General features: G+C 39.2%; 1 protein-coding gene across 1 annotated transcript in view; it reads left to right on the top strand.

Annotated features, from left to right (window-relative positions):
- Window positions 1–15,732, top strand: part of KIFBP (kinesin family binding protein) — a 28,211-nt gene extending 12,479 nt beyond the window's left edge. Inside the window, exons 3-7 of the mRNA XM_054436641.2 lie at window positions 3,786–3,865; window positions 4,468–4,651; window positions 7,552–7,636; window positions 9,598–9,713; window positions 14,290–15,732. Of these exons, the coding sequence (XP_054292616.1) occupies window positions 3,786–3,865; window positions 4,468–4,651; window positions 7,552–7,636; window positions 9,598–9,713; window positions 14,290–15,165 (1,341 nt within the window). The 3' untranslated portion in view covers window positions 15,166–15,732. The remainder of the gene's footprint in view (window positions 1–3,785; window positions 3,866–4,467; window positions 4,652–7,551; window positions 7,637–9,597; window positions 9,714–14,289) is intronic.
- Window positions 15,733–16,207: the final 475 nt, after the last annotated feature.

Genomic DNA, 16,207 nt, shown 5'->3' with positions numbered 1-16,207 from the left:
CTTCCTCCTCCCCACTGCAGTAGCACAAAAGAGATGCTGTAGAACTTTTAGGGGTCTGGGGAGCCAACATTGAAAACTCTCACTTTAGGGGTCACAGCCTGCAAAGGTGACAAGTCACTGTGTTACCATCTGTTTCCTTAATAAACTTTTTTTAATCTGAAAGGGAGATTATCAGGCACAATGTTTTCTTGTGGATTACTATTTGTCACAGCTGTCTGCTTTAAAGATCCATTAATACGGCTGAGCATGGTGGCTCATGCCTGTAATCCCAGCATTTTGGGAGGCCAAGGCAGGTGGATCACTTGAGATCAGGAGTTCGAAACCAGCTTGGGCAACATGGTGAAATCCCATCTCTACTAAAAATACAAAACAGCAGGTGTGGTGGCGCACGCCTGTAGTCCCAGCTACTTGGGAGACTGAGGCAGGAGAATCGTTTGAACCTGGGAGGCAGAGGCTGCAGTGAGCCGAGATCACGCCACTGCACTCTGGCCTGGGTGACAGTGAGACCCTATCTCAAAAAAAAAAAAAAAAAAAATCCATTAATAAAGTGCTTTTATAACATTAAAAAACTTGAAATAACATTAGATATCACATAAAAGAGACTAAACATACAAAATTATGTTTGCTAAATTCATGTGTCAGAATGCTTGACTGCAAAAGGATATAAGAAGCTCGGTATGCCTGTAATCCCAGCACTTTGGGAGGCTGAGGCTGGAGGATCACTTGAGCCCAGGAGTTTGAGACCAGCCTGGGTAACACAGGAAGACCTCGTCACTACAAAAAATTAAAAAATTTGCCAGATGTGGTGGCACACACCTGTAGTTTTAGCTACTTGGGAGACTGAGGCAGGAGGGTCGCTTGAGCCCAGGAGTTTGAGGTTGCAGTGAGCTATCATCGAACCACTGTATTCCAGCCTGGGTGACAGAGCAAGATTCTGTCTTTTTTTTTTTGAGATGGAGTCTCGCTCTGTTGCCCAGGCTGGAGTGAAGTGGCGTGATCTCGGCTCACTGCAAACTCTGCCTCTTGAGTTCAAGTAATTCTCCTGCCTCAGCCTCCCAAGTAGCTGAGATTATAAGTACCCGCCACCATTCCCAGCTAATTTTTGTATTTTTATAGAGACTGGGTTTCACCGTGTTGCCAGGTTGGTCTCAAACTCCTGACCTCAAGTGATCCGCCCACCTCAGCCTCCCAAAGTGCTGGGATTACAGGCATCAGCCACCATGCCCGGCCTCGCACCTTGGCATTTTAACTTTCTTCCTGAAGTACTAACAAGAGCAGAGTGCCACAAAACCAAATAGAGATATTAGTCTACCCTTTCTTGCTTTTAGGCTCACAGTCTTGTATGTGAAATTGTTAATTTAAAATGTAAAGTCTGAGGCCAGGCACAGTGGCTCACGCCTTTAATCCCAGCACTTTGGGAGGCTGAGGTTGGTGGATTGCTTGACATAGAAGTTCAAGATCAGCCTGGGCCACATAGTGATACGCTGTCTCTACAAAAACTAAAAAAAAAATTAGCTGGGTGTGGTGGTGTGTGCTTGTGGTCCCAGCTACTTGGGGGGCTGAGGTGGGAGGATGGCTTGAGTCCGGGAGGTCAGTCCAGGAGGTCAAAGCAGCAGTAAGCGAGGATTCTGCCACTGCACGCCAGCCTAGGTAACCAAACAAGACCCTGTCTCAAAAATAAGTAAAATAAAATGTAAAAGCTGAGTGCGGTGACTTACACTTATAATCCCAGCACTTTGGGAGGCCGAGGTGGGAAGATTGCTTGATGCCAGGAGTTCAAGACCAACATGAGCAACAAAGCAAGAACCCGTCTTTACAAAAAAAAAAAAAAAAAGTTACTGAGCATCAATAGTATTTCATTAAAAATAGTATTTATATGGAAACATAACACATACAGTGAAATTCCTTGTGCTTAGTTGTACCTCTGTTTCAGTTAAGAGACTGATTTGACTGTTAATATTACCTATGACATGTGAAAGCCATAACAGTGAAGTATGTACATAAAATAATATATTGATTAATTCCCCTCATCTAGACAGGGGTAAGCATGGTAAGCAGCCCTCGGAATTGTTGAAGAGTTCTCTGAAGAATTACTTATCTATTGTGTTTGCGTTGGGCCTTGCTTCCTGTCTTAGTTGTTTTTACTTTATGTGAATCCCAGGAGCCCACGTTGTGATGCTTTTAGTGTTTACATCCAGAATGTAAAATCATATTTTTATGAAAAGCATTGTTCCTTTTTGAGTTTAATGAATTCAGTTAAAAGCAAGAGTGTGTTTGTAGATGGGACTATCCTCATAGAAGTAGAATGAGGGAGAGGTTAGGTAGTTCTGCTCTTTTGGAAGACGTAAGAGGGGGGTTGTAAGTGATTTATAAATATTAACTCACTTAATCCTCATGAGATAGATACTGTTATTACCCTTATTTTACAGATGACTAAACAGAAACACAAGAGATCAAGTGACTTGCCCAAGGCAATAAATAATGGAATCTGGTTTTAATGTCCCTGTATTGAAAGGGGGTAATACACTTTTGTTATTTCCTTGAGAAAAAAATATTAGAATAAATATTAAAATCTCTCATTTGATTTTTATTAGTGGTCAGTTTAGAATAGTACTACTGTAGAAATATATACATTTTTCCTATTTGTTTTGCTTATGCATGTTTTTAAAAGAGCCCTTTTACCAGACAAAATTGCCATTTGAAATACTTAAAGAGGGGTCGGGCACAGTGTCTTACACCTGTAATCCCAGCACTTTGGGGGGCCGAGGCAGGTGGATCATGAGATCAAGAGATCGAGACCATCCTGGCCAACATGGAGAAACCCCATCTCTACTAAAAATACAAAAATTAGCTTGGGGTGGTGGCACATGTCTGTAATCCTAGCTACCCAGGAGGTTAAGGCAGGAGAATCGCTTGAAGCCGGGAGGCAGAGGTTGCAGTGAGCCGAGATCGCACCACTGCACTCCAGCCTGGCGAAAGAGTGAGACTCCATCTCCAAAAAAAAAAAAAAAAAAAACTTAAAGAGGCTGGGCACATTGGCTCATGCCTGTAGTTTCAGCACTTTGGGAGGCTGAGGCAGGAGGATCACTGGAGGCTAGGAGTTCAAGACCACCCTGGGCAACAGAGCAAGACCCCCATCTCTAAATAAATAAATAAGAATTAAAAAAAGAAAAAATACTTCAAGAATTATATATGTCTAAAAGCAGATTGGTGGATTTTTTGCATATTTGCAGTTTAACTGCAACAACAGTAAAATTTTGTCAAATGTGAACTTACAGGGTATCTTTTATTTGTTTGACTCAGATTTTATGGTTAAGAAAATTACTTGTTGAGCCGGGTGCAGTGGCTCACGCCTATAATCCTAGCACTTTGGGAGGCCAAGGCAGGTGGATTGCTTGAGCCCAGGAGTTTAAGACCAGTCTGGGCGACATAGCGAAACCCTGTCTCTGCAAAAAATATAAAAATTAGCCAGGACTGGTGGTGTACACCTGTGGTTCCAGCTACTTGGGAGGCTGAGGTAGGAGGATTGCTTGAGGTGGGAGGATCGGGAGACGGAGGTTACAGTAAGCTGAGATTGTGCCACTCCACTCCAGCCTGGGTGACAGAGACGCTGTCTCAATAAATAAATAAAAATTTAAAAAACAGAAAATTACTTCTTGAGTAACATAAAAATGAACTAGGAAAAAATGAAATGTATTTGGCTTGTAGAAGTTGATTTCTCCAGGTCCTCCAGAAGAGGGCACTTGGTGTTTACATTAAAGAGCTTTTGTTTTTCTTAATTGTAGGTTGGGAGTCCTCCTCTTGATCCTACTGAGTGTTTTCTTCCTGAAGAAGAGAAACTTACTGAACAAGAGAGATCAAAAAGGTGAGTAGGTATAGAAATCAGCCCTTGCAAATATTTCCACATATCATAGATTAGTGATTGTTCAAAAAGGCACTTATAAAGGTTATAGAATGTGGATTCTGACAGGAGTAAAACCTCCATTTACCACTTGTTACGTGACCTTGTTCAAACCTGAGACTCAGTTTCCTTATCTGTCAAATAGATACACTAAACAAATCCAACTCAAAGGGTTGGTGGGAGGATCAAAATAAATATATATGAAATTTACTTATAAAACGTAAACCATGGTCCGGACACGGTGGCTTACACCTGTAATTCCAGCACTTTGGGAGGCTGAGGCGGGTGGATCACAAGGTCAGGTGTTTGAGACTGGCCTGACTATTATAGTGAAACCCCGTCTCTACCAAAAATACAAAAATTAGCCAGGCACGGTGGCAGGCGCCTGTAGTCCCAGCTACTCGGGAGGCTGAGGCAGGAGAATTGCTTGAACCTAGGAGGCGGAGGCAGTGAGCCAAGATTGCGTCACTGTACTCCGGCCTGGGCAACAGAGCGAGACTCCGTCTCAGAAAAAAAAAAAAAAGGTAAACCATTACACAAATATTGGTTTATTTTTTTCTTTACAGATTTGAAAAGGTTTATACTCATAACTTATATTACCTAGCTCAAGTCTACCAGCATCTGGAAATGTTTGAGAAGGCTGCTCACTATTGCCATAGTACACTAAAACGCCAGCTCGAGCACAATGCCTACCATCCTATAGAGTGGGCTATCAATGCTGCTACCTTGTCACAGTTTTACATTAATAAGGTAAGCTTCTTGAAGTAGTTATCTAACAGAGTACCAATAGTGAGTATAAAAATAGAACCAGTAGTACCTTGAAAATACTATCTTTTAAAAACAGGTAGCTTGTATTTGATGATGTACAACTGAACCCGAAAATGCAGCCCAGTTTGCCCATGTACTACAATTTTGTAGCTTTTTGTTGTATGAATTATTTTGAGTTTTAAAATACCGAGTTTTATCATTGTTTTACATGTTACCTAAGACCAATTCTTTTTTTAACATAGGCACGCTATCTCAACTCATTTTAGTGAGATGTTACCTTAAATTGCAGATTTTACCTTGTAGATAGCTTTATCTTTATGTAATGGTAATCTCATAACTCTGAGAATTTGACTGAGGAAGTTGACTGTTAAATGTGGGCTTTGATAAAAGCATGTGACGCATTTCAGTTATTTTTCAGAATTAACTCTGTAATAATTTTTTAATGTTGGAAATATATCTGCTGAGTTCCAAAGTTCTAGGTCTTTATACCATACTTCTTTTGGATTGTTACACAGGGACAATGTTTTTGAGCTTCTTAGTTGTTTATCAGAATTTCTCATAAAAATTTTAAAAAGCATTGCTCACATCATGTTGGTGTACTCTTAATTGACCCATTTATTCCTTTAATCCCTGAGAGTTTTTAATGCTAAAATAATTTTACACCACCTTTTCTAACCAGATTTTCCTATTAATCCTTAATAAGACATCTCGGCAATATAAATTACTTTTATTTATATTTCGAATTCGCACCTCTCTGAAATTTTGGTAATTCTCTGCTTATCAGAGTTCCTTCTTTCATCTCTCTGGTAACTGCTGCCTTATCCTTGGGCCTTTATCCTTTTTGAGCATTTCGTTAGCGTTGGTTCTGTAAATGCGCCCGATGATTAAAGTATTGTCCCACAGAATTTCATTCAGAAAAGCTATTAGCAGGAGAGAAAGGGCTGTGGTGACTGCAGCATCGCTTCTAGGACTTTGGTCTAAGATCAAGTGTGTAAGTAACGCTACTGCATATATCAGAGCATTCAGTTAACTAATTCTCATGAATCCATTTCATTGTCCTCATCCAAAGTGTTATCCAGTGCCTCTGCTTGTGACGTCTTTTTTACAGCTGTTGGAGGCCCATTATTCATTCTGTTTAGCAACTTTAAAATTACATATTCACTGTGACTTTAATTTATACTTAAAACTCCATGGATATTGGCAGTACTAAGATATCTAGATATTAAAGTGTGATTAAAATTTAAAGTTGTTAAGCATTACTTACGTGGAGCATGCAGTAATTTTCATGATATCTCCCACACCCTGCACTTTTATTTTTTTACCAAAATCTTTTTTAAGTTTTTGTTGAAACCAACTAAGTCATGTTGCAAAAAGAGGGATTTGAACCATGTTTTTACAAATGCAATTGTCATTTATATCATTGTCATCTTCATCTGATTCCAGTGATGAGGTTTTGCTCCTTGGTGAATCCCTACCTGGCAGCTGCTAAAGTCCCACATTTACCAGCCACCTAGAGGGCATAAGACACTCACTGTTCTAGCAGTGGTTGCTCACAGGGAGCCAATCTGGACAAAGCTGAAATGACGATAATGATTAAGGGATCGGATTATAGAGAGATAATTAAAGTTTCATTATATAAACTCATTATATAACTTTCTTTTGGCTTTTAAGATTTAACACATTTTTATCTATAGATGTTGCTGGGCTAATACTATACGTGTCCAGCTATTCTCAAGATGGCTTCTGAATTTGCCATAATGGAAAGATACATTTAATGCTGCAATTTTAAAGTTATAGCCAACCATTTAAAGCCTTTCAGGTATTACTAATATTAAGTAGACATTCTATTTAATGAGGGTGGCTTCCAACTAAAAGTTGGACTTTAACTTTGAACTTCTGCTGGGTGGTCCTTTGACTTACATGACAAATACAAAACATTTCTATTAACAAGGAGATCTCTAATTGTTTGAGAAGTTTGCCATGCCCGGAATTGAATTATGAAGTCTTCAAGAGTGTTGGTAAAGCAGTTCCATAAGGTTAATCTGTGGAAGTCTGTTGACTTTAAAACTTGGTGGGAAGCCTTATTGTATGTAAAGTTTAAAGATTTTAGAACACAGGAATATCTTCTTACCTGAATTTATTCTATTTGCCTTTGTATAGTAGGATATAAAAGGGCTCTCTAAACCTAATAAAAATTAAATCCTCAAGCTGGGCAAGGTGGCTTACATCTATAACCCCAGCACCCTGGGAGGCCAGGGTGGGAGCATTGCTTGAGGCCGGGAGTTGGAGACCTGTTCAGGCAACATAGAGAAACCCCAGAATTAGTCAGGCTTGGAGGCTAAAGGTGGGAGGATCCCTTAAGACCAGGAGGTTGAGGCTGCAGTGAACTATGATTGTGCCACTGCACTCCAGCCTTGGGCCAGAGTGAGACCTCTGTCTTGTAAAAAAAAAAAAAAAAAAATCAGTCCTCTGACACAATGTAAATAGTCTAAGAATTTATTGTGCATGGGATTTTGGTTATTTAGACCGAACCTAAAGGACTTTTTGAGATAGTTTAAGTCTAGGATGACAGCTATTCCTGTATATCTATTGATTATATAAGGAGAGCTAACTTTCAGTTGGCAGTTGTCTTTCAATCTGAGTGGATTATTATTAAGAGTTTGGGGGCATTAATATTTTAACCTTTGAGGTTACATTTTAACCAGATAATATGATAATATATCTTTTATACCTTCTGAATGATCTGCAACTCTACAGGGCCTCCTTTGTAGTATTTTTATCTGATTTTATACCTTTTCCCATATTAAAAGAAATTATGCAAGTATCAGTTGCAAATAAAGCTATGTGATAGTTGCATTCACTGTTGTTTATTTCCCCAATAGCTATGCTTTATGGAGGCCAGGCACTGTTTATCAGCTGCTAATGTCATTTTTGGTCAAACTGGAAAGATCTCAGCCACAGAAGACAGTAAGTTTACCTTTGCATGTTTTACATAGCTTTTAAAAAAAAGTTTTATTTTGAAATTATTTTAAACTTTTGAAAAGTTGCAAGAACAGAAGAGCTATCATATGCCCTTCTCCTAAATGCACCAATTTTTAGTATTTTCCTTGCTTGGAATCAAATTTTATTTTTCTCTCTGAACCATTGGAGAGAAGGTTACATACATTAGGCTCTTTTACCCTTTCATACTTCAGTATATGTTTCCTAAGAAGAATATTTTCTTACATAATCATAGATCATTTATCAAATTCAAGAAATGTAACATTGGCCAGGCATGGTGGCCCATGCCTGTAATGCTAGATTTTGGGAGGCCAAGATGGGAGGGGCCAGGAGTTCAAGACAAGCCTGATCAACATAGTGAGACCCCATCTCTATGTTTTTAAAGAAATTAAAAAAAAAAAAGTAACATTGATACAATTCTTTTATCTACACTGCATATTTCTATTTCATCAGTTGTTGCCATAATATTCCTTCTAGCATTTGTTTGCCAGTACTGGATTATACGGTTCAAGATTGCATAATGCATTCAGTTGTCATATCTCTTCAGGCATTTTTCATCTGGAATTGTTCCTCAGCCTTTCCTTTTCATCACTTAACATTTTTGAAGAATATAGGCCAGTTATTTCATAGAATTACTGCCAGCTGGGATTTGTGTGATGTTTCCTTATGCCATGATTCAGATGATATATTTTTGGTTGGAATACTACATGCATAAGCGATGTAGCCAAATACCCATCTTTTTAAGTATAGTGTTTCCTTTAGTCTTAGAAAATCACAGTTAACATGTGTCTTTGAGTCATTTAACAGGTTTTGTAATAAGTTCATCATTTTCTTTAAAAATAGTTTGATTCTATTACTCACTGTTGAACAGTTTCCAGCCTTCTTATGATGTTTTGGATTTTGAAACATCTTGTCTTCCTTACAAATGGACATTCTAATTGTGGATCTGAAAAATGCAGAGACTCTTAAGAGCTAAAGGAATGTACATTATCAAAGTAAATAGTTGCTTTCTCCCCTAATATATTAACTACATTAATTATAGATTAGTTGAAGTCTAAGAGGCACTTGTCTCAAAAAATGAATAAAAACTAAATTGCTGAGATATTATTTAATAATTCACTTTATTTAAAGTAATATCGTAAGATATTATTTTGTTTTTACTCTTCGAAATAGCTGAAAAAATGACAGTGTCCAGTGTTTTCAAAATGTTCTTATTGAGCATTCTCATATATTGTTGGTTGGCGTATTTGTTGAAAATAATTTGGCTGTATGTTGTGAATTATTTAAAATTGTGTAAACTCTTTTACTCAGTAAATTCCACTTCTAGGAACCTGCCCTAAGGAAGAAATCCAAAATCCAGACAGATTTTTGCACAAATATATTCATGTTTCGAGTTTAAAAAAATGTGTGTATGTGTATAAACTTTACAAACCTTTGTGTTGACAGCTGACTTTCAATAGATTGCAGCAAGAAAGCTGCTCTGCTATGTATGACACTCTGACCCAGAAGCAGGTCATCTGAATAGTTTAGCACCAGGTTCTCCACAACCATTTGTTGTGTGACATAGAGGTTTTTGTGATAGTAAAGAATTGGAAACAACAAATTCCAGGTTAGAATTAGAAGAATGGTTAAATAATAGAATATCTATTTAATTGTATATAATGGTGTACTTAAAAATGAAGCTAAGAGTTGATAATGATATGAGTAAAGTGTTTGTGGTATGAGAAAGAAATATGCAAAAATAATAGTGAGTGCTTCTGGGTAGTAGGATTTGGGGGGGATCTTTCTTCCCTTTTCCCCAAGCCCCCTGCTTCAGTAAAGATCTGTTACTCTTATAGTCAGGAAAAAGTGATATTAAAAAAACTACAGTACCCAATGAAAATTACAGTTGTGACCCTTAACTTAAACAAATCACATGTATATTTTAGCTCCTGAAGCTGAAGGAGAAGTGCCAGAGCTTTATCATCAAAGAAAGGGGGAAATAGCAAGGTGCTGGATCAAATACTGTTTGACTCTCATGCAGAATGCCCAACTTTCCATGCAGGTAATGCAGTCAGAAATTGCCTTTTTCTTTCTTAAATGAGGAAATTGTAAGTAAAAACTCATAGTGGGGATTGTGCTCATTGGGGTCACATTGTGTTTAATATGAAAGGTGTGTAGAATGTTTTCATAAATATTTCTTTCTTGGTTTTAAATCGTACTCTTCGAATTGCTTGAATCCGGGAGGCAGAGGCTGCGTGAGCCGAGATTGGACCACTGCACTCCAGCCTGGGCAATAGAGCGAGACTCCATCTCTAAATAAATAAATAAATAAATAAAATAAATCTTACTCATCATTCAAGGCCTATCTTAAATACTACCTCTTCCTTGAAGACTTTTCTTTGGTTAGAATATAAGCTTCTTGAGAGCTGGGAACGATATCATATTCTTTTTTTTTTTTTTTTTTTTTTTAAAGACAGGCTCTTGCTCTGTTGCCCAGGCTGGAGTGTGGTGGCATGATCATGGGTCACTGCAACCTTGGTCTCCCCGGCTCATGCAGTCCTCCCACCTCATCCTTGGAGTACAGGCGTGTGCCACCATGTCCAGTTAATTTTTAAATTATTTTGTAGAGACTGGCTCTCACTATGTTGCCAAGGCTGGTCTTGAACTCCTGGGCTCAAGTGATCCTCCCGCCTTGGCCTCCCAAAGTGCTGGGATTACAGGTGTGAGCCACTGTGCCTGGCCTAACTAATCTTTTTTTTTTTTTTGAGACGGAGTTTTGCTCTGTCGCCTGTGCTGGAGTGCAGTGATGTGATCGCAGCTGCAACTTCTGCTTCCTGGGTTCAAAGGATTCTCCTGCCTCAGCCTCCCGAGTAGCTGGGATTACAGGTGCCTGCCACCATGTCTGGCTAATTTTTGTCTTTTTAGTGTAGATGGGGTTTCACCATGTTGGCCAAGCTGGTCTCGAACTCCTGACCTCAAGTGATCCACCCATCTCGGCCTCCCAAAGTGCTGGGATTACAGGTGCGAGCAACCACACCTGGCCAAGCCCTTACTGATCTTTATATACTTCTCAGTGTTATCTTACACACAGCATGGACTTGATAAAATCTAAAAGGGTAGACTTTTAAGAAATAGCTCATGTAATAGTTCAAAAATAGAAGCAGAACTGATGGCAGTGAAGAGCATGGACTCGAAATACACTAGGTAGGTATGAACTCCAGCTCTGCCGCTTCGTAGCTATGTCTTTGTGGCAATTTACTTAATATATTTTTGCCTCTATTCCCTCACAAGTAAGTTGGAGATAATAGTACTTAATACTGTTGTTATGAGAGTTAAATCAGTATATATTAAGGTCTCAGAAAAGTGCCTGAGACATACTAAGTCCTTAATAAATGTTAACTACCATCATCATTATTAATTTATGCCCAATCCTAGTTTCTAACCACTAGGGAGGATAATAAAATTAATCATTTAGATGTGATATACTAAGTGTAGATACATAGGAAGCTTTCCTGGGGGATTCATTGTGCTTTTGTTTTTTTATATTGTGTATTAAAGTATGATAATTTTTTTTTTTTTTTTTACATGGGACTCTGCTTGATAAAAGTATAATAATCTTTAGTGGTTGTATTAGTCCGTTCTCACACTGCTATAAAGAACTACTTGAGGCCAGGTACAGTGCCTCATGCCTATAATCCCAGCACTTTGGGAGGCCAAGGTGGGTGGATCACTTGAGCCCATGAGTTTGAGACCAGCCTGGACAACATGTTGAAACCCTGTCTCTACCAAAAATACAAAAAATTAGCCAGGCATGGTGGTGTGCACCTATAGTCCCAGCTACTGGGGAGGCTGAGGCAGGAGAATCACTTGAGCCCAGGAGGCAGAGGTTGCAGTGAGCCAAGACTGCACCACTGCACCCCAGCCTGGGTACTGCACTCCAGCCTGGGTAACAGAGTGAGACCCTGTCTCAAAAAAAAAGAACTACCTGAGACTGGGTAATTTATGAAGAAAAGAGGTTAATTGACTCACAGTTCCTCAGGCTTAACAGGAAGCATGACTGGGAGCCCTCAGGAAACTTAGAATCATGGCGGAAGGCAAAAGAGAAGCAAGCATGTCTTACCATGGCAAGCAGGAGAGAGAGAGAGGGCAAAGGGGGAAACGCCACACACTTCAAAACCATCAGATCTCATGAGAGAGCTCACTCACTACCACAGGAACAGCAAGGAGGAAATCTGCCCCCAGTGATCCAGTCACCTCCCACCAGGTCCCTCCTCCAATTTGATGTGAGATTTGGCCAGGGACACAAATCCAAACCATATCAGTGGTAAATAATATAGAACCTTGTGAAACTACTAAATGAAAGAAAACCAAACAAACCTCAACACATCAGAAGCATAGGTCTTGAAAAGATGAAGATAATTTTAGAGGTCAGAGGGTAAAGAGGAGGCATATTAAGGAAACACAGGAAGTAGGGAGAAGAACTATGGGGCTTTATGTCTAGAGAATTTGGAGCCAGGAAGAGCTGTCAAGTTTATTCTGGTCAGGTAAAGAAAGCTGGAAAAGGAGGGTTGCAGGGACTATTGGAGCAAAACAGTAGGCTAATTTAAGAAAGCATCCTAGAGAGAACATGTAAATAAACAAGCAGCCTAAGAAGGAAGGAAGTATACAAGATTTAGAGACTTATGATCTACATTTGAAGTAATTGTGTCAAGCAAAATGCACTATGATTTGACCCTTACCTTTCATTTAGTTGATGTTTCTAGTCTGGGAACTTAGAACTTCATCACTTGGTTAGTTTAAACTCATATATTTGCCATGCTACTAAATTACTCAGATTTTCCTTAAACCCAGTTTTGTTTTTTGAGATGGGGTTTCTGTCACCCGGGCTGGAGTGCAGTGGCATGATCTCCGCTCACTGCATCCTCCACCTCCCTGGCTCAAGCAATCCTCCTACATCAGCCTGCCAAGTAACTGGGACAACAGGTGTATGCCACTGTGCCCAGCTAATTCTTTGTATTTTTGTTAGAGATGATGTTTTACCATGTTGCCCAGGCTGGTCTTGAACTCTTGAGCTCAAGCGATCCACCCACGTCAGCCTCCCAAAGTGCTGGGATTACAGGTGTGAACCACTGCACTCACCCCTGACTTTCTTTTTTAACCTTAACTTCATCCTTTATCATCTGTATATTTATCTGAAAGACCTTCTTTGGTTCAAGCTTTAAGACATACACAAATTTATTCAATTAAGTATTTATGTATGCCAACCCTGTGCTAGTCATTGGCTAAGGATACTATGATGAACAAAAATGAACCTAGCCTTTGACTTCATGTAAAAGTACAATTTTGTTAAGTTCCACAAAGGAGAGACACATGATATGAGAAGGCACAATAGGAGGAAATAAAAAGCAAGCTCCGGGGATGAGTAAGTAGGAGTTACCTAGACTGAAGAAAAGAAGGCGCACCATGTCAAAGAGCTAAAGCAGCACGTTTAGAAGTTCTGTGGCGTAAGGGAGGATGATATCAGAAGGGATGGAGCAAAGGCTGTGAGGTCGGAGCTGAGGGAGAGGGAGTGTGATATAAGCTAAAGTTAGAGTTAGAAAGGGGCTGGAGCAATCAAGGCTTTGAAGCATTGTTGTCTTCATCTTCTGAGCATTTGGAAACCTTGAAGGGTTTGTGGAAAGATCATTGGTGAGACAGTGTCAAGTGAAAAGAAGAAAAGGCCTTGGGATCTATTATTTATTTTTATTGGCCAAGAAGAGCTTACCCTATTTCTTAACCACCTTAGTTATTCTTTCTTTTTTTATTTGCCCCCCCCCCCACCCCCAAGAGGTAGAGGAGATAAAACTTTAACTAGGAAGGTAGATTTAACTCTTTGTTCACTTTGATGTCTTTAAGAGACCTAGAGCATTTCTCTCTGATATATTTCACTAAATAACTAATAGCATAAACATGGTAGCATTAATCTTAATGGCATCCTTTTGAAACATTTTTATGATGTAGATTACAGTCTTTTTGTTTGTTTGTTTGTTTTTTGAGATGGAGTCTTGCACTGTCACCCAGGCTGGAGTGCAGTGGCGCAATCTCCACTCCCTGCAACCTCCGCCTCCTTGGTTCAAGCGATTCTCCTGCCTCAGCCTCCCAAGTAGCTGGGATTACAGGCGCCTGCCACCACGCCTGGCTAATTTTTTGTGTTTTTAGTAGAGACAGGGTTTCGCTATGTTGGCCAGGCTGGTCTTGAACTCCTGACCTCGTGATCCGCCTGCCTTGGCCTCCCAAAGTGCTGGGAGTAATGTATCACATGTATATAATGTTTCACAATTCCCAAAGTACTTTTACATGTAGCATTTATCTTATTGGAAGGAGTAACTGTAAATGAATTTCGGTTCCTCAGAATCAATGATATGTAAGCAGCTTGTCTATTTACATACTTTTTTTTTTTCACATTTCTTGAGTTTTTAATATAATTGGAAGAAAGAAAGAAGTTTTCAAAGGTGTTTAAGATTATGATACCCTTCTAAACCAGGCTGGAAAGTAAGAGACTTCTCTTTTCTAAAAAAACTCTGAAGTTTGCTTTAATATTATTTAACAGCAGGAGGTGAGTGTCCTACTTAACCATAATTTATTTTTTTTTCCTTCAGGACAACATAGGAGAGCTTGATCTTGATAAACAGTCTGAACTTAGAGCTTTAAGGAAAAAAGAACTAGATGAGGAGGAAAGCATTCGGAAAAAAGCTGTGCAGTTTGGAACCGGTGAACTGTGTGATGCCATCTCTGCAGTAGAAGAGAAAGTGAGCTACTTGAGACCTTTAGATTTTGAAGAAGCTAGAGAACTTTTCTTATTGGGTCAGCACTATGTCTTTGAGGCAAAAGAGTTCTTTCAGATTGATGGTTATGTCACTGACCATATTGAAGTTGTCCAAGACCACAGTGCTCTGTTTAAGGCGCTTGCATTCTTTGAAACTGACATGGAGAGACGGTGCAAGATGCATAAACGCAGAATAGCCATGCTAGAGCCCCTAACTGTAGACCTGAATCCACAGTATTATCTGTTGGTCAACAGACAGATCCAGTTTGAAATTGCACATGCTTACTATGATATGATGGATTTGAAGGTTGCCATTGCTGACAGGCTAAGGGATCCTGATTCACACATTGTAAAAAAAATAAATAATCTTAATAAGTCAGCATTGAAGTACTACCAGCTCTTCTTAGACTCCCTGAGAGACCCAAATAAAGTATTCCCTGAGCATATAGGGGAAGATGTTCTTCGCCCTGCCATGTTAGCTAAGTTTCGAGTTGCCCGTCTCTATGGCAAAATCATTACTGCAGATCCCAAGAAAGAGCTGGAAAATTTGGCAACATCATTGGAACATTACAAATTTATTGTTGATTACTGTGAAAAGCATCCTGAGGCTGCCCAGGAAATAGAAGTTGAGCTAGAACTTAGTAAAGAGATGGTTAGTCTTCTCCCAACAAAAATGGAGAGATTCAGAACCAAGATGGCCCTGACTTAATCCTTGTTTTTAAAGAAAGGAAATGTGCAACATTGAAGTGATCTTTTTCCCTAGTCAAACAGGCCCAATTCCATTGTGATATTTACCTTTATAGCCAGGTGAGTGCAGTTTGAACTTGAGATACAGTCAACTGAGTGTTTGCTAGGATCCTAAGGAACATAAAGTTAATTAAAAACTTACACCTAATTATGTAAATTGCCTTGTTAAAGACATGTGATTTGTATTTTAGATGCTTGTTTCCTATTAAAATATAGACATTTCTACCCTCAGTTTCTAAATGTAGATTATTTGTTGGCTGGTACTTGATAGATTCCTTGTAAGAAAAAATGCTGGGTAACGTACCTGGTAGACAAGCCTGTTAATATATTAAGATTGAAAAAGTAACTTCTATAGTTACTCCTTCTAAAATATTTGATTTCCTAAATTCCCCCCACCCAAAATCTTTCCCTTTTGAAAATACTAAAAACTAAGTTATGTTATTATTAAGTGTAAAATGGTTTGTCTTAATTATAGGAGAAAAAGGCCTTGTTGGAAATAAAATAAACTGACTTATTTCACTAATGAAAACTTCCATTTCTTCTTTTGTTTTCTTGTGAGCATTGGTTTTATTTTTTGATACCTCAAAGATATTAGCTTATTTGAAGCTAGAGAAGAATATTTCTTCAATAACATTGCACAGTTAGAAAACATTAAAATATCATTCATAGGCCAAGTGCTGTGTCTCATGCCTGTAATCCCAGCACTTTGGGAGGCCGAGGCAGGCGGATCCCAAGGTCAGGAGATCAAGACCATCCTGGCTAACATGGTGAAACCCCGTCTCTACTAAAAATAAAAAAATTAGCCGGGTGTGGCTGCGTGCGCCTGTAGTCCCAGCTACTTGGGAGGCTGAGGCAGGAGAATGGCATGAACCCGGGAGGCGGAGCTTGCAGTGAGCCGAGATTGCACCACTGCACTCCAGCCTGGGTGACAGAGCGAGACTGTGTCTCAAAAAAAATATATCATTCATGGCTGAGTGTGGTGGCTTATGCCTGTAATCCCAGCA

Source organism: Pongo pygmaeus, chromosome 8, assembly GCF_028885625.2.
Source record: "Pongo pygmaeus isolate AG05252 chromosome 8, NHGRI_mPonPyg2-v2.0_pri, whole genome shotgun sequence".
NCBI classification, from domain to species: domain Eukaryota; kingdom Metazoa; phylum Chordata; class Mammalia; order Primates; family Hominidae; genus Pongo; species Pongo pygmaeus.
This window is presented reverse-complemented; position numbering and strand designations above follow the sequence as displayed.